The 25,465-nt window shown below is 44.1% G+C and overlaps 2 protein-coding genes across 2 annotated transcripts; one reads left to right on the top strand and one right to left on the bottom strand.

Annotated features, from left to right (window-relative positions):
• Positions 1-158: 158 nt before the first annotated feature.
• Positions 159-9,285, bottom strand: NDUFAF1 (NADH:ubiquinone oxidoreductase complex assembly factor 1). The gene is made up of 5 exons (XM_078878773.1): positions 8,964-9,285; positions 6,075-6,245; positions 4,193-4,378; positions 2,829-2,903; positions 159-1,846 (listed from the first exon to the last, which is right to left on the bottom strand). The coding sequence occupies exons 1-5, from the start codon at positions 9,255-9,257 to the stop codon at positions 1,700-1,702; spliced, it is 873 nt and encodes a 290-aa protein (XP_078734899.1). The 5' UTR covers positions 9,258-9,285; the 3' UTR covers positions 159-1,699.
• Positions 9,286-10,586: 1,301 nt separating this feature from the next.
• On the top strand, positions 10,587-24,248 carry STYX (serine/threonine/tyrosine interacting protein). Its single transcript, XM_078878965.1, has 12 exons — positions 10,587-10,822; positions 12,084-12,116; positions 14,314-14,367; positions 14,462-14,559; positions 15,324-15,384; positions 16,630-16,666; positions 16,898-16,937; positions 17,655-17,705; positions 18,771-18,843; positions 19,103-19,181; positions 20,811-20,871; positions 23,617-24,248. Exons 1-12 carry the CDS (start codon positions 10,763-10,765, stop codon positions 23,639-23,641), a joined length of 672 nt encoding a protein of 223 aa, XP_078735091.1. The 5' UTR covers positions 10,587-10,762; the 3' UTR covers positions 23,642-24,248.
• The last annotated feature ends 1,217 nt before the right edge of the window (positions 24,249-25,465 follow it).

The raw sequence follows: 25,465 nt of genomic DNA, 5'->3' as shown, positions 1-25,465 counted from the left end.
AAGCTTTCGTGACTGCAGGGATTCATATTCTTGGTTCTTTCGGTAAAGTCACGTAGAAGGGAAATAATATAAATATAAAAAAATATAATATAAATATTTGTATATATACTTATTTCATTATTTCCCTTCTACGTGACTTTACCGAAAGAACCAAGAATATTAAGGTGTATTGTAACAATGCTACATTTATCAAACAACAGCCAAGGCCAGTGTTGATTCTCCTCTCTTGTAGACCAGCAGTGGGCTGCGTGGAAGCATGTTGTGAGCAAAGCTGCTTTAGAGCCATGCATTTGCGAATTTAAGCGTTACGTCCTTGTAACAATACAGCATTGAGCAAAAAAATGTGGCAGTGGTGATTTTGCTCTTTTCGGACTGCGGGGAAAGCTGCGTTGAGCGAGGAGTGAAGAGACCTGTGGGGCTGGTGAAGCCCTCTCCTTAAACACAACTCCACGGCCGCTAGAGGTGAATGATGTTCCACGTGAAATTCTTTCATGCAACCTCTTATCACACGGGTGGCTGTTTTGCAATAAAAGTTATTTATTAACACTCGGATCTCAAATGTGGCTTCTTGTTATTGTTAGGAACAATACATCTTGCTCGCTTTGTTTTTACACGTTTTGTTCAACTATGAATTTAGTATACAGGCTTCCCACGCGTTAAGCGATAGGGACAGCTACCTGCTGAGTAGTGCATACAGCACACACACAAAGTACAATGTTGTCCCACGTCCGACCACATGTGGAGTGAATTCAAACCACATCGCGAATTTGTGGGTACAAATAGGCTAACCGCATATACTCAAAACTGCACAAACCGAAACCCGCACGAAGCGAGTGAGACCTGAACATAGCTTCCGATTAGCACAATTGGCTATGTATGGTGCAAAAGAAGTTCAACACACGGGTCTCTGCAATTGCTTTGCCATGCCACTACTGCCAGAATGGCATCCGCTGGTCTCACACTCTAACCGCATGTGTTGGAAGCAGAGGGAGTAGCCACACTTTATCCCACCACACTCGCTCTGCCCATCAACTGTGGTAAACCCATTTCGACTGCTCGGTGGACAGAGGGATTTTAATAAACTTGCCCCATGGGTTTGACTGCCATGCCGAGAGATGAGATGCAACCGGCGACCTCCGGCAGAGGTCGCAACCGGGTACCCGATACCCGTACCCTACCCGATACCCGGCTACCCGTACCCGGCCACACCAGGGTCACAAAGGGCTACCCGTACCCGGCCGGGTACGGGTAAGGAATCAAAACCCGTTTGCGACCTCTGACCTCCGGCCTGCGAGTCCATTGTGCTGAACCGTTACACCACGGCAGCTTCCTGCTAAACTATACAGTAAAACCTTGGATTGCGAGTAACTTGGTCTGCGAGAGTTTTTCAAGACGAGCACATTTTTAAAAATAAATATTAATTTGATAAACGAGCGAGATCTTGCAATACGAGTAGTACGTGTGTACGCTTTGTCTGCCGAGCGTCACGTGATCACAACTGATATATGAGTGCTTTGGATTACAAACACGTTTCCGGAACGAATTATGCTCGCAGTCCAAGGTTTTACTGTATAACTATAATATATAACAATTCGTTATTTAAATAACTCATTCATGTGCTCGCACGCACGCTCGTGCAGCCGTGGCGCTCGCCGCATCTCCCGTCCGCCCCTGGCGGTGGCCGCTCGCGACAACTGGGTCACCGCTTGGCATTGGGGTTCCGCTTGTACGTCTCGTACGCAAACTCCTCGCTGTGCGCGGGGTCTTTGTAGACGCCGATGAAGTCGATTTCGAGCTGGAAAGGCCCATCCGCCTGCTCGCCCAAAGTGAAGCCCAGCGTCCCGACCTACGGCGTGCAGCCAAACAACAAACGGCACGAGGTCGGAGTTGCGATTGATGAGAGTTAACGGGCTTCTTGCCCACGATAAAGGGTTTTTGTTGGGTTAGATCACGTAAATATGAATGCGTCGTTAAACCCGCCACCACTCGGCAAAGCCAATGAGTAAGGTTTGTCACGTGAACTTCAGCACACCCGGTGTGTTGGAAGTGTAAACCCACAACATTGACAATTGGCGCACGACATTTAGCTGATAAATGCAACCAATTTCATCAGTCGATTAGCCAGAATTGTGAAGAAGTCTTCCTGTTTCAGTCTTAAGTAAAGGTGATGTCATCACTGTGAGCCTATCAGGTCTGAAAACCAGAGAGGGGGGGTACTTTCTGTGATAGTGTTAGTTTAACTGTTTTTGGTATTTTAGTTTGAGCGTGGGAAGAGAGAGAGATGATAATGAGTGGAGCAAGGGAAGCGGAGAGAAGTGTCGTGACCTGCAAGCTGGTGAGTGAGTACTTGAGTGAGTTGTTGTGACCCCTACACTGTGGTGGCTGAACAGTGTTGATGAGATGAAACGGTGAGTCTGGTAGACCCGAGTCCAGGTGAAGGAGTGAAGCTCATGGGAACAGTAACCATGGTAGTAGCGATAGAAGAGCGATAAGGAGGTGAATGACCAAGGTTGTAACATTTACGTACATCAAGTTTCAAGAGTAGCTCTATGGACAAAACTGGCCCCTGCCATGAGAATGTGGAATTTGGAAGCCCAGGGCCACCTACAGAGAACTTTTGGCAGCCCTTGGCTGAACACAATGACTACTTATTTGAGTATGGAAATTACATCTATTAAATCCCAGGTGAATGTTTAGATATTATCATAATTATTGTTATTATTACACATCATTGTGGAAAAAACAGGTGGTCTGGGCAAACATGGTAACTGAAGCAAGATCAGTTGGAGCATTAAGTGGTGCACAGACGATGGAAAGTGCAGCCTTACCCGGTCTGTCTGAATGGGATGTTGTACGTCATTAATCCTGCCACGAGATGCCAGGAAAAACTTGGAAAATGGAATCTGAAAAAGAGATTCAAAAGTTGTTGCCATCGCAAGACAGCGAAGACATGGCGGTGCCTTGGGAAATGCCTCCATCTGATGTTCATGATGAGGAGCCATACCATGGCTTGCCAGGGAGGAGTTACAGCAAAAAGTGGATTGTATCTATTCAAGATAGTGTTGCCAACTTGCACGTATGGGTTTTCTCTCGGTGCTTCAATTGTCTCCCACACTAAACACTCATTAATTGACTGATAACATCTTAACACGTAGGCTTTCGCGACCAATATTGTTCATAATCAACGATTTTTGGGTTTAGATCGCGTTATAACGCGATCTAAACCCAAAAATCGTTGATTATGAATGATAACATCTTCTTGGTTCTTTCGGTAAAGTCACGTAGAAGGGAAATAATAAAATTATAAAAATAAAACATAATAAAATACAATTCTCACGACGTTTCGGCCACAACGCAAGCAGCCGTCCTCAGGTGAAGAACAGGGCTGTCGGAAAGACTTTAAATCGAAATTTGACTGATAACACCTTCATATATATATAGAGGACTGCAGAGCTAAGGCAATTGTTGGTGCCGACTCATCGCCTGGCTGCCTTCCCGCTCGTCTGCGGTTTCACGTGCCCGAGTGGTTTTCTCTCTTCGCGAGCGAGTGAAAAGAGTGAATACCATCCGGCGTGTTACAATTTGAAAGCTTTACATTCTCACGAGTCGTGGACGGACCAATCTTCGACTGAAAGTTACATTCACCACAACCAGCATCCTCCTTTGCACGTGAGAACACCCAAGTGTACCTCCGCCCCTCCACCCGCAACCCCCCCCCACCGCAATTCTTAAATGTATGTATGTTGAACTTCTTTCGCACCATACGTAGACAACCGTGCTAATCGGAGGTGCGTGGGGGAAAGGTCAACAAACTAAGCACAAAAAGCAGTTCTAAAGAAATTAGTATTTAATAACATACTGTATATATTTTGATTTAAAGCTTTCGTGACTGCAGGGATTCATATTCTTGGTTCTTTCGGTAAAGTCACGTAGAAGGGAAATAATAAAATAATACAAATATTAAATTCTCACGACGTTTCGATTGCAACACAAGCAATCATCATCAGGTGTGGTTTTCACACATCAGGTGTGGTTTTCACACCTGATGACGATTGCTTGTGTTTCAATCGAAACGTCGTGAGAATTTGATTGGTTTATTTTTATTATTTTATTATTTCCCTTCTACGTGACTTTACCGAAAGAACGAAGAATATACTGCATATATGACAAGAGGCAGAAGACGGGATTTCACCTTGACGTCCTGCCAGGTAGGGCCTCCGCGGGTGAAGAGGAAGTAGTGGTAGAGGTCGTTCTGCATGTGGGTGTAGTAGTTGTCGACGCTGATGTTGATCATGTAGGGTCTCCCGTCTCCTCTCACTCGCAGGAACAGCACGTTCATGTCTCCCCAGTCGAAGGCCTTCTTCTTGTTCATGAAACCCTGATGGCAAGGGAGGTGTGCGTGTGTTAGAGGCGACCTGCACATCAACCGCGGTGAACCCATTTACACTGCTGGCTGTAAATTATACAGCAGCATAAATTCCCACGATCCCATGCTCTGGAACAAAAGGGTTGGCAACCAAATTAACGAGCCGTTTTTTTCGAATTCCGTAAAAAAAGACGCGATATTTATACGAGACGGTGGTCCTCAATAAATAACGTCGTCTCAAATCAGTCCTTAACGAAACGCATGCGTCTCCAGAGCCGCAGTTTGCTAACCCCTGCTTTAGCATCAACCATTTCACACCACGCTTCCAAAAACTTCCAAAAACACTTCTCTTGCGTCTTCTTCCCTCATATTGCTCGATTTTGGAAATCATTTCCACCGTCTCTCTTTTCTCAAGCTCTTATAACCTTACTCTATTCGAGAAACTTATACTGGTAGGAACCTCCTGGTTACACCAGCCCACAGGGGATTATTGTGTCCGTCCGTCCGTCGTGCAGGGAGGAGCTGGGTGGGGAGGGAGGGGCTGGGTGGGGAGGGGAGGGTGGGGAGGGGCTGGGTGGGGAGGGTGGGGAGAGGCTGGGTGGGGAGGGTGGAGCTGGGTCGGGGTGGGAGGGGTGGGGCTGGGTGGGGAGGGGCTGGTCACCCCGTGGTGCCCTTATAAAACTCAACGTTTAACCTACTCACGCCGGCTTGTGCCCGCCCTCACAGTCGGCCATATTTGCGAAATACACCACACCGCCGTTGACCCTGGCCATTGACCGAGTAACCCAACGTTCCTACCAGCTCCCTCCGCAGGAATGTGTTTAACTCTGATCAAGATGTCATCATGACCAAAGTTGCCAACGCCCCCAGACCTCGCCAAAGCTTTCCTACCCTCCGCCAGTTCCCGCAGCTGCTGCGCAGTAGACAAGCAACCTCCAAGATCCGACCTGACAGGATCCCACCATCAGCTCCTAGGTCTTGCCTCTTCAACGCTGTTGCATGTCGATGGCCGCACGGGCATTTGTAAATTTGAAAAAATAATAATGGCTGGCGATAATCACGCACTGAAATATTTTTAAAAAAGATCACCATGGTCCTTCCCTCCTCGCACCTCTGATTAGCACTGTTGGTTACGTACGGTGTGAAAGAAGTTCAACATACACACGTACACACGACACAGAAGAAACCATTCTCACATCACCCTGGCCTTCGAGCCTTTTGGACAGACCGCGGCTGACAATGCCGATCGTGAGGCTACATGGATTAACCTTTGCCTACATGTCAAACCCCTCCATAACCTATGAGACATCTCCTTTACCAGTGGCAAAATATAGTAATAGGTTTTTACCCTTTCAACTGGTACAAAAACTGACACCTTTATACAAGGCATCATGTTTGCAATAACCACAACACAAGCAGTCAAAATGCAAACAAAAAGAAACGACTCTGATAATGATATGCACTGTCCTTGAAGTTGATTGGTCCACACCCGAGACAGCTTTTCTTAGAGCCCAGTCTCCATTGGTGTTGGACCAGATGACGCCAAAAGGTGTACAACTCAAAAACAGTGCACTATCAGAGTATTGAGAGCTCGGGGTAAGCATTTACACTATGAGACATCTCCTTTACCAGTGGCAAAATATAGTAATCGGTTTTTACCCTTTCAACTGGTACATAACCCTCTCGCAACCAATCTCTCGACCCTCACCAACCGGGGCTTGGACCTCAGCGTGCAGTACCCGCTGTACTTGGTCTTGCCGTCTCGAGGGATGTAGTTATTGAGTTCGCCGTGAAAGAGCAGAGTCTTGTTGTTTTTGCTCAGCGATAAAAATGAGCGGCTGCGTCCGCCCATCTCAGCATCTGACGAGACGAGCCAATCCTGCAGGCGACAAAACATTTGAAGACACAACGCCGCCGCCCACCCCCCTTCCCGTATTTGTTTTTCCGCGTTAAAAAAAATATAAAGTGTTTTTAATACGACGCATTGGCCACACGGCACTTGGGAAGTGTGTATTTTCAGCAGTGTTGGTTTCAATGCGAGCAAACTCTGTACATTTTTTAATCCTTTATATTAAGTTCGCTTGCTTGCTTAGGACCGTGGAAATCTTTCGGTCGTTTTTTAACCCACTTCCCGTGATCCAATCGAGCTGACATTTTGCACACAGACTCGTTGTGCGTGACAATGCATTTTCGTGAAAAATTTCCAAAATTTGACACTGTTTAGGGAAAAAAATTTACATATTTAATTACCAATTGTTTAATGCTGTCAGACAATCATCTGACCCATAGGTGGCAGCCATCTCAAGCCAGAGGACGAGAGGACTTTAGCCGCCCCGATGCCACGCATATAAAGGATTTATAGTGAAAAACTTTGTTTTTACGGGTTTACTTGTTCAACATTTGGTGTGTCTCATCAGCGGGGTCAAGCTGGCTTAAACCACTGCGGGTGAACTGCACATTGTTTAAATCGAGGGTCCTGTTAGAAATGGGTACAAGTTCCGCTGGTAGGCAATACTACGATGCATATGTTGTACGCTATAAAATCCACGATAAACGTATCGTAAGTAAAAAAACCATAAATTTTCACTGTAATTCCATCAAAGCTTTTTTTCGATTTAAAGCTTTCGTGACTGCAGGGATTCATCTTCTTGGTTCTTTCGGTAAAGTTACGTAGAAGGGAGATAATAAAATAATAAAAATAAAACATAATAAAATAATACAATTCTCACGACGTTTCGGCCACAGCTTTAATATACGCTGCCAAGCTTGGCGGTGTTCATTCAGACGCTGTCTTTCCGACAGACCTGTTCTTCACCTGAGGACGGCTGCTTGCGTTGTGGCCAAAACGTCGTGAGAATTGTATTATTTTATTGTTTTATTTTTATTATTTTATTATTTCCCTTCTACGTGACTTTACCGAAAGAACCAAGAAGATCCATCAAAGCTGTCAAACGAGACGCCAAAACTTCCAAACGAGAGGTCGCAGGTTCGACCCAAAGTCCCTGCGAGGCAATTTAAAAACAATAACATGGGGACCTTTTTTGCCAGTATCAAAGTATGAAAAAATAGGTAATAAAACAGGAGGTATTAGTAAGAGGTTCAGACACCAAACAGAAACCTTTTTCAATGAACCATGTCTGCATTAACCACGCGTACTTGTGGTAAACATGCAAACAAAAACATGCTCTGGTTATATATGGGATTGTCTTTGGAACTGATTGGTCTACACCAGAGACAGCTTTCTTTCGGGCCTCGTCTCACCAGTGTCAGATCAGAGAACGCCAAAAGGCGAATAATTGAAACGGTTGGCAATTTTCTTTGACGAGCGCATTCATGACATCAACTTCCACTTGAAGCGGTAACCGATTCTGAAAACGGTTACCGGTTGTCAGTTAACTACTCCAAACCAAAACGTAAACCACGGTTATTCATGTGTTTTGTTGTTGTTGCTTAGGCCACCTAGTTAATGCCAACGTCTTTGTCATTAACCCTCCCACCACTCGACAATGTCGTCAAGCACTTTACATCGATTGTACACGTAGAATCATATCTTTGTAAGCGTTGTTACTCATGCCCGATTGTGGCGGTGGTGGGGTTCATGATCAATTATACTGGTAGGAACCTCCTGGTTACACAAGCCTACAGGGGATTATTGTGTCCGTCGTGCAGGGAGGGGCTGGGTGGGGTGGGTGGGGCTGGGTGGGGAGGAGAGGGTGGGGAGGGGCTGGGTGGGGGGTGGGAGGGGTGGGGGTGGGAGTGGTAGGGCTGGTCACCCCGTGGTGCCCTTATAAAACTCAACGTTTAACCTACTCACGCCGGCTTGTGCCCGCCCTCACAGTCGGCCATATTTGCGGAATACACCACGCCGCCGTTGACCCTGGCCATTGACCGAGCAACCCAACGTTCCTACCAGCTCCCTCCGCAGGAATGTGTTTTTGGTCTACATCTAGAACAGGGGTCGGCAAACTGCGGCTCTTTAAGGACTGCTGCTTCGTTACGTTATGAATTAAAGATCCTACAACGTACAGTATTCACATTGCATTGCCGCTCTTGAAGTATTGAGTTTTGTAACCGAATTCGAAAAACAAATGGCTCTGGTCGTTAGTTTGGTTTGCCGACTCCTGGTCTAGTAGTACGTGGCCTCACCCCCCCCCCCCCCAAAAAAAAACAATATTGATCATTGTGTTGGAGGCCGTCCATAAATGACGTCACGCACCTAGGGAGGGGGGGTCAGACATTTGTGACGATATGTGACGAGGGGGGGGGGGGTTGAGAAATGTGACGTCACATTAAAATGCGCAACTTTAAATATAGACAACACATTCTACTTAATTAAACAGACTTTTAAATAAATGTTTTCTTCTACAACATCAGAGTGCAGCGCCACATTAAATACGCACTACAATGACAATAGTTTAAAGCGATTTCAAGCATTTTTATTTGGGGGGGGGGGGCAGAGCTTTGTGACGTCATATTTGAGGGGGGGGTCAAAATCGTCCAAAATCGCGTGACGTCATTTATGGACGGCCCCATTGGCCACGAAAACCTACGTTTTTGTATGTTATGCATGCGCGTTGTAACTTCTTTCGCACCGTACCTCGAGGCAGTGGGGACCTCTGCATGCCCAGGGCACGTGGCTTTGCTGGGCCATGTAGGTGCCCAGCGGGACTCCGTCTGGGCCCACGACCTTCTCACGTAGGTGCTCCTTCAGGGCGGACAGCTGCTTCCTCACGCCGCCCATGCCTCTCTCCCAGGTGGAGCGTGGAGGAGGAGAAAGAGGGAAGCCGACATTGCCAGGTCCAGACGATGAAGATGATGATGTTGACGATGCGATGCTTCGAGCGATGAAGTTCGCGTAACGGCGTGGCCGAAGCCACGCGTTACTCAGCATGGCTTTTAACGGTCACCAACTAAATACAATTTATTCTTGGTTCTTTCGGTAAAGTCACGTAGAAGGGAAATAATAAAAAAATAAATATTTTTTTTTATTTCCCTTCTACGTGACTTTACCGAAAGAACCAAGAATATGATTCCCAGCTTTAAATCGAAAATTAAAGAAAATGGTCTTAAGATGACAAATTCGCGCGCTTTCAGATGCGCTTCTGTGGCCGTCTGGAACGTTCCTCCGGTATTGGGCAGGCACTGGAGCTCTGCTCGAGATGGATAACTTTGATTTATTTTATAATTTATTTTGAACTGATTTTTTTTGCGTTTAGTTTGTCATGCTCCCTTCTCCTCACACACCTCCAATTAACACGGTTGGCTACGTACGATTTGAAATAAGTTACGCACACAATTCGAGAACGAACACGTTCACGTATCCTCACACTAAACACCCGGGGACCTCTCTCCTTGCTCCACACGCCGATGGGGAGAGGTCTTCGCTCTGTCTCATCCCCACGCGAACCGCGACCTCTGTGGCCGATTCTCTCGACCAATGGAGCCGCGGGTGTTTATTGTTTGTATAACATCGCCGACTCCGCGTCTGCCATCTTAGGTAGGGGTGGCGGGGGGAGAAGTGGAACTTTTGCGATGGGAGTCATCCACAACGTGTGCCGTCTGTTGCGTTGCAGGGTCTTGCCGTGCCTCCCTACCTAAGATGGCGGTAGAGACCTCTAACCAGATGCGTTGTGGGGTCTTGCCGTGCCTCCCTACCTAAGATGGCCACGTTGTGGGGGTCTTGCCGTACCTCCCTACCTAAGATGGCCACCGTAAGGCCTTCCAACCAGTTTCGTTGTGTGGCCTGACTTCCTCTTCTCACCCTGCCCAATGCCCCTACCTAAGATGGCGGTAGAGACCTCTAACCAGTTGCGTTGTGGGGTCTTGCCGTGCCTCCCTACCTAAGATGGCCACGTAGACCTTCCAACCAGTTTCGTTGTGGGGCCTAACTGTTCATCTCCTCACTCTGCCCAATGCCCCTACCTAAGATGGCGATAGAGACCTCTAACCAGATGCGTTGTGGGGTCTGGCCGTGCCCCCAACCACCACCCCTACCTAAGATGACGTCGGAAACCTCTAACCACAAATGCATTGCAGCGCGCACGCCCCTTGCATCTGTCATGAATCGATTCTTTTACCGGCGTCTCGCCACGGGAATCGAATCGTTTGCGTTCAATTACAAGCAGCCGCATTCGATTTCTTCGAATCGTAAAGGGGTTGAACGTTCGTTCGGAATCGATTCCGTGGATTATAAATAGTCGGAGTCGAGAATCGAGGGAGCGAGTCGGCATGTCCGACATGGCAGCCGCCCTGGGCCGGCGCTTCTTCCTTCTCCTCCGCGGACCGTGAACAGCCGCCGCTCCCGCGATGCTCGCCGCGTGAACGTGCCCGAGCAACAGCAACATCAGTAACATCATTAACAACATCAACGGACAAACATCTCCCTCAGTTAAAGGGATGGACACCGTTCGTCTCGACTTCCCGGCGTTGCCCGCCGCAAAGGCCGAGGAGACCGGGGTGCGTACGGTTTTGCCCCTACCGAGGGAGGCGCGTCGCGAGCGGTAGGGGATTCTAGGCCAGGCCGGGGATGGTGTCGAACGCTTGGGCCCGCGCGTATTGTATTAGTATTTCGTTTAGTTAACACTTTGTTTATTATAATAAATAAACCAGTTTTCTTTGGAAGTCGGCGCCGGTTAAAGAGCGTGATGTTTAACTAATCACTGGGGGAGAACAATCCCGTATTTTGTTCAAGGTGGGTAAAATTAGTATATCCTTTGTACTCATCGGAACGAGATTAATACAATGGTCATGCCGACCAGTACCATCGGAATGTGGGTTTGACGCCACTGGTCCAATTTCCTTCGGCAGACACACGCTGACTGTTATAATGTTGAGGTCAAGCTAAGACCGAGCAAGCTCTCGGTCTGAATACGAGTTAAATTCTCTGTTTCAGGTCCGTTCAGACCCCGTCATTGTTATCCGCACCGTCCACATCACATCAAATACTCACCACTAATCAACTGTTATAACCATCACCGTTATAACCATCACTACCACCACCTTAATAATTATTACCACCACCACCATGACAACAATCTTTCAATATTACTACTATAGCATTGGGATCATTAATGGAATGCGCATTATACATTTTAATTAGTATGATAACTATCCATCATTGTTCAATACCATCATTACCATATTCACCGTCATAACCAATATGATCAACAAAATCACTGTCATTGCCACTAACTATATGGTCATGACCACCACCATCAGTCCCCCCCCCATATGGTGAGCTGCTTCACTTGATCCTAAAAACTGTAAGGTATAACTGGCGAAACGTCGTACTCTGATTGTAAATGTTGTGGATTTTCTCTCCAACACACCGGTGTGCTGTACCAGTAACGAATTTGCATGTTCTGTTTACGTGACAAACCTTACTCATTGGCTCTGTTGGGTGGTGGCATGTTTCACGACACTTCTATATTTATGCGATCTAAACCAAACAAAAACCTGTTTTACGGATACTGTAAGCTGTTTGTATCTGTTGAGGTTTGCCTCGACTGGCCATAAAAATGTATTCATCTATGAATAACACTGACTGGTGATAACCTTTTTCTCTGTGGAGATGAGCACTCGTATGTTTTTTTGGGGGGGGTCTGTTAAACAAAACGCAAAATAATAAAATGCATGAGGGCAAATTGTAAATGTTGCGATAAAAGTAACTGTGGACTAGTTGGACGTTGACAACACTGCTGTGTTTATATTTTTTCAGGACTGGACTTACACCATGAGAAGAGATATGCAGGTTCGTGTCTTCTACTTGTCTGCCAATTTTGTCTTCGTGTTCAGACCCAACTAAATCGGCGAGCACCTATCATAGTGGGCCCATCCCAGTATATTTATACACTATGGGAACCTCATTTGCCAGTGCTCTCATACTCTGATGGTGCATTGTCTTTGAGTTGTGCGCCTTTTGGCGTCATCTGGTCCAACCCATATGAGACTAGGCTCTAAGGAAAGCTGTCTCGGGTGTGGATCAATCAACTTTAAGGACAGTGCACATTATCAGAGTTATGTTCTTTTGTTTGTATTATGACTGCAGGTATTGCGGTCTATGCACACATGACTCCTTGTAAAAAGGTGTCAGTTTTGTTGCCAGATAGAAGGGTAAAGAACAAATTATCATATTTTTACTGGCAAATGAGGTTCCCATAGTGTAGATGCTTGCCCCGAGCTCTCATACTCTGATGGTGCATTGTCTTTGAGTTGTGCGCCTTTTGGCGTCATCTGGTCCCACCCATATGAGACTAGGCTCTAAGGAAAGCTGTCTCGGGTGTGGATCAATCAACTTTAAGGACAGTGCACATTATCAGAGTTATGTTCTTTTGTTTGTATTATGACTGCAGGTATTGCGGTCTATGCACACATGACTCCTTGTAAAAAGGTGTCAGTTTTGTTGCCAGATAGAAGGGTAAAGAACCAATTATTATATTTATACACATTGACCATTTCCAGTTTAACTGAATAATTAAAGCACCTTTGGATATTTTGGCCACCATTTCCACCAAAGTTATCTGCTTTAACAATGGGTGCAATAGGTGTATTTTATCTGATAGTATCACGTCACAATGCTACAATTGTGATACAATTAGCAAGTACATTTTTTTATTTGTACGAATTTGGGCCTTAGAATGCCTTTGGAGCCCCCTCACCCCCCCTGGAGGGCCGTCGAAGGCATCTGGGGCTCCCCTGAAGTGTCAAAGGAGGCCTCTGGGGCCCATGTAGCCCACCTGGAAACTTGGATATAATAGCAGATTGTGGGCTCATGAGCTTACATTATTTGTCAATTTTCTTAGAAGTAATAGCTTTAGAGGAAGGTTGGTCATGCTCCATATGTGTTCGTCGTGGTTATTAGCATCCTCGCATCTCAAGCCAAGGTTTATCAGCACATTAAATCGCTGTAGAGACGTTTTGAATGGTCGCCCATGTTTGATATTGACACGCGGCACTCCTGCCAAGAATAGAGGCATCACGCATCCGTCTCGTGGCCAAGAAAGTTTATTCTCGGTGTCCAGATTCCCCCACTGGAGGATGGGATCCTGGGCATGGTTTTCTTCAACAAGCTGCCTGCAACCTAACAGAGTTGTAGCGTAGACAAAAAAACAGTGCTTGGTCGGTCATGATTTGGCTTTGTGGGCAAAGCTTTAGGGTTTAAATTCAGCAGGTTTGTAAAGAACGGCACACACTGCTGACATTTATGTGTATTTTACATACAACTTAAGTGGTTAGTGATGGGATCACTTTCTGGTTGTGTTTTTAATGTTTGCATTACTTGACTATGGATAAGTATATTGAGCCAACTATCCAACAAGCTACAGCTGGTTTGGGTATTGTTCATGTTAGGTAGTCGTGGCTACATTAACACTTTAGGGATGGTGTAGATTTTTAACCCTGCAAATGTAAAATTCCTGGCAGTATGCACAAGGCGAAGGAAAGAGCAAGGTATTGTTATGTGAGCCACAAGGTCAAGTCAATACATTACTGCATTGTAATTTTACCAGTTATGACTTTAATTCACACTGATAAGGGATACATAAATTTCGATTTATAGCTTTCGTGACTGCAGGGATTCATCTTCTTGGTTCTTTAGGTAAAGTCACGTAGAAGGGAAATAATAAAAAATAAAACCTAATAAAATAATTCTCACGACGTTTCGGCCACAACGCAAGCAGCCGTCCTCAGGTGAAGAACAGGTCTATTATTTCCCTTCTGCGTGACTTTACCGAAAGAACCAAGAAGAAGGGATACATACTAATAATGAAATAACATTTCGGTTAGTAAGAACCAAGATGAGACAGCTCTGTTCATATAAAGTGATGAGCAGGAAATACTCTCAGTTTTGTAAGCATTAATTTTCATGGTGTATAATCAAAGCATCAGGGCAGGTAAATGTGTTCGCTGCAATGAGAATTTACAATTCATAATTTTGTTCTGTCTTTCAGGAGATCTTACCGGGCTTGTATCTGGGACCCTTCTCTGCTGCCATGCGAAGCAAGGTGACTCGTGGAAATGTTAATCATTTCTTAAATATTGATTTTCATAGGTGTGGCTGTTCTTACGTGCAATATGCGTCTTTCTTGCGTTTCCTAGTGGCCAATCTTGGAAAGCCGAGGAATAACGCACATCGTGTGTGTCCGGCAAGACATAGAAGCCAACTTTATCAAGCCAAACTTCCCTGATTGTGTACGGTAAGTCGATTGTTTTTTTTGTTTCATAATAATGCTGATGTATGCTGGTGTTATCTTTCCGATACATTATTTGCTCGTAGGCAATTACACAAGCTGGACAATCTCAGTGATAGTTTTGATCATCCTATAATGCATATCAGCTGTCATTTTGAAGGTCACGTTGTTTAGTTTTGGAAAATATGGCTTGTGCAATAGGTCAATGATTGGACCTGTAAACGAAACTCAATTTACCATTGCCAAGCGTGGTTGAAAAAAGTAATTTTGTGTATAAGTGACACTGGTATTTCTCGGGATTTAACCATTTTCCAAAAAGGTAATGAAATTAAATTGTTACGTGAATTGCAGTCTTAATTGGTTGACATACTAGACCCACATAAAAAGCCAATTACTGATTTTACTAATGATTTAGCAAATTTTTTAAGTGTCTGAAATTTACATCTTAAGTTGCAGGACTATCCATCGGCTTTTATTGAATGTCACATACTTAAAATCCAAATATAATTTTTAACAACATTAATACAGTGTAAATACAGTAAATTATTAACCATTGTTATACAGCTGAAATTAACATTCCCATCTTTGCTTGGTAACCTTTATTTATTTATCCTGCATAGAGTATTTGTCATTGGTCTTCAGTTGTGTGCAGATATACTCTTGTTTGGCTTGCAAAAGCTTTTAAATGGCAGTGTTTGGTTATGTAAAAAAAAGTTGTCATTGATTTTCCCAGCTTACAAAACATTACAACGCATTTGGTTTGTGTGCAGTTACTTGGTTCTGAACATAGCTGACAGTCCTGTGGATAACATCATCCGATACTTCCCAATGGTGAGTACTTTGACAGTAGCTTTGGATTAGAATTATATACTTGGGTGCTTAACCCCTTTTGGGCTTGATCGATTTTTGTTCTGGAAAGTGTTTCTAAAAAATATTTTTAGTCGTACAACTTTAATCCCCATGGGACTGAATCATCTCTTGGCGAATGTTCATTGTCACATGATTTTTTTGGCAAAAGTATAACTTTGTTTCCATTACTAACAATATGGCATGTTGCCGAGGGTGAAGTATTTCAGTTTCCGCAATGTATTATTCTGTCGCCAGTTGCATAAAATGTTAAGTTATATTTTCTCCTTGGTTTGCAATGTCAAAAGGGGACTTTTCTACTGAAGGAATTTTACATAACTCGCTACTAGGCGTTTTATGTAGAATATTGTAAGGCAGGTCGTTGTATCTTGCAAAGTTACATGTTGGGCAGCAGAAAAACATGTTGTCTTGTATTTCTACGCTCCCCAAGTCTGCTGCCCACCCTTTACCAGCCTGCACTGACCAGTGTGGTGAAGTATGGTCAAATAAACCCCACGACTTGAACGGCAAGGGATGCCCCTCTTCCAACCGTTGATAAAGTTACATGTACGCCTCTATGTACAAGTGGCTGTCAAAAGCAATCGCAGAATGACTACATTATGTCAACAGTGCAACTTTAGAAATGTTATACGTGCATTTGTATACGTAGCTATGAGGCGGAGTGGTGAATCGGTAAGTAGCTAAGTGCAGTTTAATTTTTTTGGTTGTAAAAATGTGTATGTGGAATAGAGCTGTGTAAGTGTTTGGGAGCAGTGGCTCATTGGTTGACCCACAGTGTTAAGAATCCTGCAACCTGAGTTCAATTCCTGCTCACGACCAATAACAGGGGCGAATATTTGAACTGGTCCCTGACCCTCCCCTATGTCAACTCGGCCTTAAATGAGTACCTGGTGCGGTGTGTGAACATCAGCACTGGGCAGACAAAGGTGGCTGGGCATGGTGCCGGCCTCCATCCACACGTACGGTGTAAAAATAGTGAAACATAAGCACCTGCTTAACCGCCTTAGGGCTCGCTAACAGTACTTTCCCCAATAGTCTGTTAAGGATTTGGGGGGGGGGGGGCTTTGTTGTGGATGGTTTTTGTGTGTTAATATGTAACCATTATAAAAAAAACTTAAAAAAATTGTGTATTCTATTTAATTGTTGAAAATATGTTACGTCACGCTTATTTTTCTTCGTGTTTGTGTGCACATGATGGTTGCGTTTCAGACGAAAGATTTTATTGACGGATGTTTGCAAAGTGGAGGTAAGGCAGCCAGCCGCCAAACCCTTAAGCACCAGTCAAACAATCTGCACATTGACTTTTTTTTACTTGCAATTGCTTTGTTTTACGTTGTACACTTGGATAAGTGTTTGATACTAAGGTGGCAAGTGGCGATAAGGAGTCCCTTTCTTGTTTTTACTCTCCGATGAGTTTTTTTTATAGCCACTGTTGACGGTGTGGTTTAACTCTCGTTTGTGTCTTTTGTGGGATCAGGGAAAGTTCTTGTGCATGGAAATGCTGGCATCTCAAGAAGGTATTTAAGCATTTTGTTGCAGCAATTGAAAAACAATGAATGTGGGACATCCTAGTGAAATACTCACAACTTCAGTTTTATTCAAAGTAAAAAGTCCATAATTGATTACTCAAATGTTTATTACCTCTTTACAGCCCTGAGCTAGTAGTGGTGGTTATACTTTCCTATATGACAATTACTGTTGACTTGCCCCTACAAAGTGGTACTCATTTTATTGCCCCCTGGAAGGCGTGATAGGTTTCCACCCCGACCAGGTTTGGAACTCGCAACCTTCCGATTGCGAGCCACTCGCTCTGCCATCAAGCCACCTGACCCCGGATAGTTTAAGTTACAATAATTTAGGATATTCCTCCAAATGCAGGATAGTTTCCCAGTGACAACACACCCTCCCAGTTCCTCGTGTATATATGTACACCTTATTTCGCACTGTACATAGCCAACCGTACTAAACAGAGGTGCGGCGGAAGGACGACATTCTGAACAAAAAATGAATTTCTAAGAAATGAGTTTTCAATCGAGATTTTTTAATTGCATAGATCCAGCTGCTTCCTAACATCAGAAGGAAGAGCGTTCCAGACTGCTGGAGAAGCGCATCTGAAAGCGCGTGATGTGGTGATGTCCTCTAAAGCTTACGTCTTTGAGTTGCTCTTTTAAAAATAGATGCCAGATTTATATTTAGATGTGTTTTTCATTCATTTCTGTTTATTGTTTTTGCAGTGCTGCCCTTGTGATCGCCTATATTATGGAAACATTTGGACTCAAGTACAGGTTTGTTCGAATTCGGTTGTCACTTTCGTCATAATCGGCATGAGTCATGAGCTATCCACTGCTGCTGCGTTGACGCCTCCCAACTACTCATGTTCCCCGAGATGCCACAATCCACCTTGCTCCTGCACGCTACCCATTCTTGGCTCCATCTCCGCAATAGATATCCTCTGATGCGTTCCCTTGTGTGGTTGCCATTCCTTCAAATGTCTCAATTAAGTTTATCTCGTCTATTGTGGTTGCATATAACGACTATCGTTTTTGAACTACATATCGTTTTCTTCCATATTTACTGTTTGTATGGTTCTCCTGCTTATGGCATCTACATGGTATGCTTTTTGATCTTTATTCTGATAAATTTTTCTCACTTTTTATATTCCTCTGCATTCCATGTTTTGCCATTTTCATCCTGTTCCATATCTCATCTGCATAATCTGTTTTATGCTTTTATACAGTTTTAACAAGAACTAGATTTTTATTGTTACATTTAATGGTCTTTCTCCTTGCTTCATGGTGTAATAAATTTTAGGACTGTTACTTTCAATTGGTGCAATGGTGGTGTGCACATTGGTTAGCGCACTACCCTATGCACTTGGAAAAATGCGAGTTTGATTGTTGTCCACGACTAACATCAGTGACGAGTGATATCCGAACCAGTCCTGGGCTCCTCCATTCCCCAACCCCCACTGATCAATGTACTGAAGGTATTGTTAAATATCATACATGACTTGGGAAAGCTTTCATCCAGCAGTGGATTGACATCGAGTGCTAAATCCTTTATTACTACGAATTAGCATATTTGATTATAGTTTCTACCAAATTCTCTATCAACTAAAAGCCATGTACAAGTGCATTGTCATTGCTTTACGAAGTGCCACTTTGCATGTCAATAACAAATTGCCCAACATCGAAATCGTGATAGTCTTTTAGGCTTAAAAGTGGGAAAGCAGTTTTGTTATCGGGTTAAATTAATCGCATCTTGTATATGTGACTCCCACATCATTATAACCTGGCACAACTTTCCTCCCGTCGTGAGTTTTAATTTCTCACCTCGTTTTTCCTTGCTAGGGATGCGTTTGTTTACTTGCAGCAAAGAAGATTCTGTATTAATCCAAACGTTGGATTTGTGAACCAGCTACAGGTATGTTGTTCCTGAGTATAACATCTCACTATTAAGCGGTAGTTAATATTTTTATGCATTCCCTAGGGTACTGATCCCAGGGTCAATCAAATCACTGTCCACGATTCGGTATTTCTGCCATTATTCGTGATTAACACGGTGTTTCCGATTGACCTAAAGTCTTTTTATGACAGGTAAACGTTGTAAACGCTTATTCTCAAGATTACAAAATTAAAGCTCCTTTTAAAAATGCATTCTGTGTGTGTATGGTCGGCAACAGGAGTATGAAGCGATTTACCTGGCGCGTCTTACCATAAAGAAGCTCTCTCCTTACGACATTAAACCTGCGCACGCACATGGTGAGACGCACCTCTGCTTGTTCAGAAGGTTAGGCGAATTGTTGCATCGCACGGCCATGAGAGGTGATGGCGGATTGGCGGAGTCCTTCATTCAGCAGTGGATTGACCAAGGCTGATGCCTGTTATGAATTACCGACAGTTCAGTAACTTCTCGTCTGTTTCCCTGCCGCGCTGTGAGATTGAAGGCCATGATCCACTGTCGTTGCCGCAGAGGAATATCTTTGCCACAGTGTGTCCTATTGTTCAAAGATCTTTGCCCCAAATCTGAACAATTCTTGCTCGAGCTGCCCCCTACTGGACAACGGTATGTAAATTTACAATCGGATTGTAGATGGCGCACAAGCGACTGCCAGACCATCGCCCCCGATTAGCACGTTTGGCTACGTACGGTGCGAAAGAAGTTCAATATCCAGACATCACGTTTTCTACACGTGTGAGAAAATGGCAGCATCCAATTACAGCGTGAGTGTGATCGAGACTGATGGAGCACAGAAAGCCTTTTGATAGGATTTTTTTTCTTATAAAATATTGTCGTATTGAGTGAGTGACTGGCTTAACTGACTTGTCAACAGTTGGCTGCATAAAGGAATGACTGTCACCTAACTAGAGGATAGTACTAGGCCTTACCCCATCTCTAACACTGGTCAACAAAAAAGAAACATTTTTTTCTGGCCTGGACTTTTGCAGCTGTTTTAGACTAATTTTAGGGTGCTGATTCCAAATCTGATCTCAGATTTGCTCTATCACATCATTTTTATGCTATCAGCATACCCCATTTTCATTGATTTTACCCGAAATTAACTTTGTCACTTATGATTGCAAGTTGTTGCGAGTCAGTGACTGCTTTAGTGTTAAAATATGGTGCTGTATTTTTAGGATAGTGTGTTTATAATATAATTTTATGTAGATATCCACATTTATTTAATATTTTTCGTTCCACAGTTTTTATTGAAAATGCAATATTTGATATCTCAAAAACTGATGTGATAGACAAAATCTGATGCCAGATTTGGAATCGGCACCCCAAAATTACCTTAAAACCGTTGGAATACCTTATGCCAGAAAAAGTGTGTTGATCAGTGTAATCAACTGGTTCATTCACAGACCTGAGATGAATCTTTGTTTAACATTTACACTTTTAATCAAGGCTTAATTGTCTAGAGAGAACTGTCACTGCATTCCGCTGCCATCATCGCTCATGGTGAATGCAATGCCAGCAACGATTGACCTGAAATTCCTGAAGTGGATCATGGGCTCAAGGTGAAGCATACATTTTGTATTGTATTGCTCAGGGTGTACCGCACTGTGTGTGTGAGCGGTGGTGCAGTGGTTAGCACATTGCTATGAACCCGGCAACCCGGGTTCGATTCCCGCTCACGGCCATCACCAGCGACGATTATTTGAACCAGTCCTGGGCCTCCTTGAAGTCAACTCGGCCTCAAATGAGTACCTGATGCGGTGTGTAACCATCGCCACTAGGGAGACAACGGTGACTGGGCATGGTGCTGTCTACCCACCCCTTCATGTGCAGTGCCGGTCGGCCTTCATAGGTACTCGCTAGCAGCGCTTGCACCAACGGTCCGTTAAGGCTATACGGGTGTGGGGGGGGGTCTTTGTCTGTGAGCACAGGGTCCGGCAAGAGGATGCTGGAGGAGGATGAGGAGACCGATGCCCCCTCGTTGCACAACAGGTGACCCCCGCATGCCTGCATGGGCCAAGCAATACAGGGCGGGGGTGTTCGTTGGGGGGGGGGATCTGTAGCGTGGTTCTCCACCATGGGCTTCCGTGTCTTTCGTTCGGGGGTGGTGGGTTTATTTACTTTTTTTTCACAACACCGTTGGACTCCGTGGATTGGCAGAGGACCCTGCGGTTGTTGCCAGAATCGAATTCTGAAAATGGTTGCTGAAATTATCTTGGCTGGGGGTAGGGGGTGGGTGACGGTTTTGTGGGTGGAGGACACGCCATAGCTGTAGTGCGTTTAAAAAATTTTCAGGAAGTTGTTCCCAATTGTAGTCTCGGCTCGCCTAAGAGATGACCGTTTAGTGTAAATATGCAGCCAAAAAAACAAAGGGAGTGGGATGGCTGCACAACACAAGGCTTCCAAATCAACCTGGCACACACTGCAATAAAAATACACACGGAGGGTCCTCGAAATGACGTGGGCGGTTGGCTTTTGGGTACCCCTCAGAATTGCAAAACATTGGGGAAAAAGTAAAAATCGGCACCACCAATGCTCCAAAACTAAATGGCGTGCAGTTATGCAGACTCGTTGCTAGCTGGTTTAACACGTAGGCTTTCGCGACCAATATAGCACACCGCTGTGTTGGAGAGCAAAGCCACAACATTTACAATCTGAGCACGACGTTTTGCCAGTAATTACAACCAGCTTCATCAGGCGACAGCCAGATTTATGTAGAGATCCTCTTGCTATGTCTCGATACGGCACAGAAATGCCATTCAAGTGCTGTCCCAGTTTCGGTGCTGTTTTTTTTGTTGCATTGCTTTTTAGATTTTTAATACAAAAAGCAATACAAATTACATTTAAAGCTGTTAATAGGTGAAATGTGGTAATCCTTTGACATCATAGGATTTTGTTAAGAAAATGGTAGATACTGGGGCCACCTCCACCCACGAATTATCCCGGGATTTTAAGGACACAAGGAACAAGTGCATCTTATAACCTGGAGAATACGTTACATGCCACGTTCGGCTTTTTGTTACGGTGTCCCGTCATTGGTTCAGAAATTCAACTCGGCCAAGCAGTCTCTCGGTACAGAACATTTTTTTTCTCTCTCATGTGATGTGGACTGTGCCTTTAACAAAATTATTTCCGTTTTCTAGTGCTGTAAGAAAAAAGTCCAGGGGGGGGGGGGATGGGGGGGAGAGGGTTGCGGAGACTTGCAAAGTAACAATAACGATGAATGCACATGTTTGCCTGAATTTAAATAAAGGTGCTATGTCTTTCTCCAAAAAAAAAAATTGAACTTTTGTTAAAGGAAATTGTTGCTCCCAAACGTGTATCGGTTTCTTTTGTTCTTAACCTAATACAAGTTGTGGGGCTGCAGTTGCGTAAGAGTTTTGTTTCTAACCACTTTGTGAGCCGCCGTTGACGCGGCTACGTTCTGTCTCGTTTAAATCTGCATGAGTGATGCGTACAGCCGAAACACTGGGAAGAATCGGTCGTAAGAGTACTATGAACAGAAGTATAATGACCATTGTCATTTGGGTTTAATTCAAATTCTGTTAACGCATAAATAATAAAAAACTGGGCCAAATGCAGCTTCGATTTCCATGCAGTATTTCAAATTGTTTGGGCCATTCCTTTAAAGTGCAATCGGAGTACATGGTGGCAACGTGGTGGTACGTAACTGGCATTAAGTCTGCGAGCACGTTTTGATAATCTGATTTCTAAGTAGTTTTCACCCGCTCAATTCTATATTCCCCCCTGTCCCAAGTGGTGCTAAAGATTCAGTATAAGATGATGCCACGTTGTGTTATGTAACTAAAAACAAATGTATGGAAAAGTAACCGTCAAGACCATTTAGTCGTGACTGAAGAGATGAGCACAACATGCCCCCAAGTGGTTTGTAAAAAACTACATTTGGGCGAGTTGAAATGTTGTGAATGCTGCATTTAACCTGGAATGTGACGGTCAATAAGTGCATTTCCATTCGAAACTAAAATGATGCATTACCTATATAGATTTGGAATTGGGCTCACTGCTGCTATGTTTGACGAGCGATTATATAAATTTCCACGGGGCAAAATAATGAGGTTATTTAACCCCTATGTAAGGAATGTCATACGAGACAAAAGGAAAAAAAATACTCATTGCAAGGGAGACGCTTACAAATATAATTTGACTGTTTTATATTTTTTTGAGAAAATATTTCCCAAGAACTCTAATGACACGCAATATTTTTTGATTAATCTAAAAACGGAACACTTTTTTTAAACTCTGCTACCTTTGTTTACAATTTTTAAATTATATATATCAATGACTTAATTTTTGAATTGAATGGATGTTAAAAGGCATGTGGCATGACTTGCGCTAAATGTGTTGGCAATACCCCCAAGTACGTAATGTCAACCCTCTGTTAAACAAATGATTTCCGTATAATTGTCCATTTTAAATAATCGTTTTGCAAACTGTATTATACCTGGTTAATTTTTCATGTGTGGACACAATTATTAACCTATGATCAAAAACTCCAATGTCAGCGGACATGCATGCATTACGTCCGCACCCACAGAGCATTACAAAATGTGTGATTAACAAAAGTGAAATATATAATTAACCTCATTTTACGAAAGACACTAATCCTTGTCACATTTGCAGTAATCCATTAAGTCTGTGTACACTTCTAAAATGTAATGCCTAAATTCTATTTGACGACCACTTTCGTGCGTGCGTGCGTGTATTGTATGCGTGTAGAATCTGTGGAACTGTTTCAAAATGAAATATCTCCATCCGATAATTAAGTGTTTGTAAATTGTGAGGTCGGGTCAAACCCCGGCAGCAGCACATCACTTTTAATTGTGCAGACCATCAACATTATCTGGAGCCTCGGCAGATCGAATATCCAGTAACGTATCCTAGTACTAATTTGACATGGCTCTGTATAGTTTGAACAACAAATAAAATATTGGTATCGTAATATAGTTTTCGTTGTCAACACAGTTACCACCAAGTCATGCTACATGTCCTTCAAATGAAATTTGATTTTAAAGAGGAAAAGGATTAACTTGAGATGCAAAAAAGAAACAAATTTAAGAGAGAAAAAATATGCTGTTTTGAAGTTTAAAATATTTATTTTAATATTTGCGTTTTTAAAAAAACTAAAAACCTAAAAAAAGGATAAAAACAACAAACACATTTCTTAGGATTTTGCATTGCATAGATGTCAGGAGTTAGACATTGGTGTTACTGTAGTGGTGTTTACTGTAGTGTGGCATTTAATTTGTGCTGTTATGCAAATGAGCCAGAATAACTGCCTATAGCATTGATGCGTGTCAATTGTTTTGTGTTTATGTTGTAAAAAAATATAAAATAAAATGGTAAAACAAAGCAAATGAAATTCCAATTGTTTCCTTCTATTGATTGTGGCTTTTTGAGTGCTCGCTGAAAGCATTTGCACCTCCGGGACTCGTGCAGTGTTTCTCGGAAGTTGAATACCGCACCGTCAGTACAAAAGTTGCGTGAATGAACACAGCACATACGGTGCTTACACTCCTTAAAAAGAAAGTATGTAATAGATGACGTTTTGTATGTATGTTGAACAACCACGATAATCGGAGGTGCGGAGGAAGGACAAACTTAAACGCAAAAAGCAGTTGGAAAGAAATGGATCTTTGGGCAGTCGCCCTTTGGTGCACATGTCAATGCAGCAGAATTGGCAGTTGTTTGAATGAACATAGGTCGATTCTTGCACTCGGTGGAATGATTATAATTATTTGCTTATCCAGGAAATCCGCACTGAATTGTAGGACTTTTTTCAGAAGGGTCCTGCCACATTGAAGGTTTATTTTGCACTGGATTTATACTTGTGTAATGCGGGCGTAAGCGACCTTCCGGATGTGACGTCACGGGGGGTGGAGTCATGTGACGTGGGGGGAAGGTTCGGGTCCTTAAGCGGGTAAACCGGAAGGGGAAGGCAGTCGGGGTGTGAGCGGAAAAGAGTGAGGCCACGCGGGCGAGTGTGGAGAGGGGGGGGCGCCGACGGCCATCGGGAGCCAACCCCGAAGATAAGAGGAAGCTGCGGAGTGGTGTGCAGCTGCAGAGGAGACAGCCAGAAGGGCTGCGTGTTAGAGGCAGCGGTGTGGCTGCCAGGAGGAGCTGCGGAGAGAGAGAGAGAGAGGGCTGCGTGTTAGAGGCAGCGGTGTGGCTGCCAGGAGGAGCTGCGGAGAGAGAGAGAGACAGCAAGAGGCTGTCAGAGCTGCGGAGGGAGAGGAGTTGCAGCGAGTACAGCCAAGGGGGGCTGTGTGAGAGAAATAGCAGCGGAGCTGCTGTTGTGGATCGGGCCGACATTGGAGTCAGCACCGTGGAGAAGCTACAGAGTAAAGACAGCCGTGTGGGTGTACAGCACGAACCGAATAAAGGACACTGAGCCAGACATCGTGGTCCAGTCGTTTATTACACTGGTGTCGGAAGTGCAACGGCATGTCGAAACAAGTGAGGAAGAAAGTTAATCCGGCGCCTGCATCGGCTTCTTCGTCCGACGACGACGAACTCCCTCCAACCACGTATCCTGTTGGGGTGGTGGAGGAGAGCCCGGCTGAGGCGA

This window comes from Lampetra fluviatilis, chromosome 52 (assembly GCF_964198595.1).
Source record: "Lampetra fluviatilis chromosome 52, kcLamFluv1.1, whole genome shotgun sequence".
In the NCBI taxonomy this organism is placed as follows: Eukaryota; Metazoa; Chordata; class Hyperoartia; order Petromyzontiformes; family Petromyzontidae; genus Lampetra; species Lampetra fluviatilis.
Note: the sequence above shows the minus strand (reverse complement) of the source record. Positions and strands in the feature narration are given on the sequence as shown.

Coding starts and splice junctions, on each gene's coding strand:
- STYX (XM_078878965.1), top strand. CDS start 10,763: ATGGACACCGTTCGTCTCGACTTCCCGGCGTTGCCCGCCGCAAAGGCC. Junction 10,823..12,083: donor CAAAGGCCGAGGAGACCGGG/GTGCGTACGGTT, acceptor ATATTTTTTCAG/GACTGGACTTACACCATGAG. Junction 15,385..16,629: donor TCATCCGATACTTCCCAATG/GTGAGTACTTTG, acceptor GTTGCGTTTCAG/ACGAAAGATTTTATTGACGG.
- NDUFAF1 (XM_078878773.1), bottom strand. CDS start 9,257: ATGCTGAGTAACGCGTGGCTTCGGCCACGCCGTTACGCGAACTTCATC. Junction 4,379..6,074: donor TGAGGTCCAAGCCCCGGTTG/GTGAGGGTCGAG, acceptor CCTTGCCATCAG/GGTTTCATGAACAAGAAGAA. Junction 1,847..2,828: donor ATCCCATTCAGACAGACCGG/GTAAGGCTGCAC, acceptor TGCACGCCGTAG/GTCGGGACGCTGGGCTTCAC.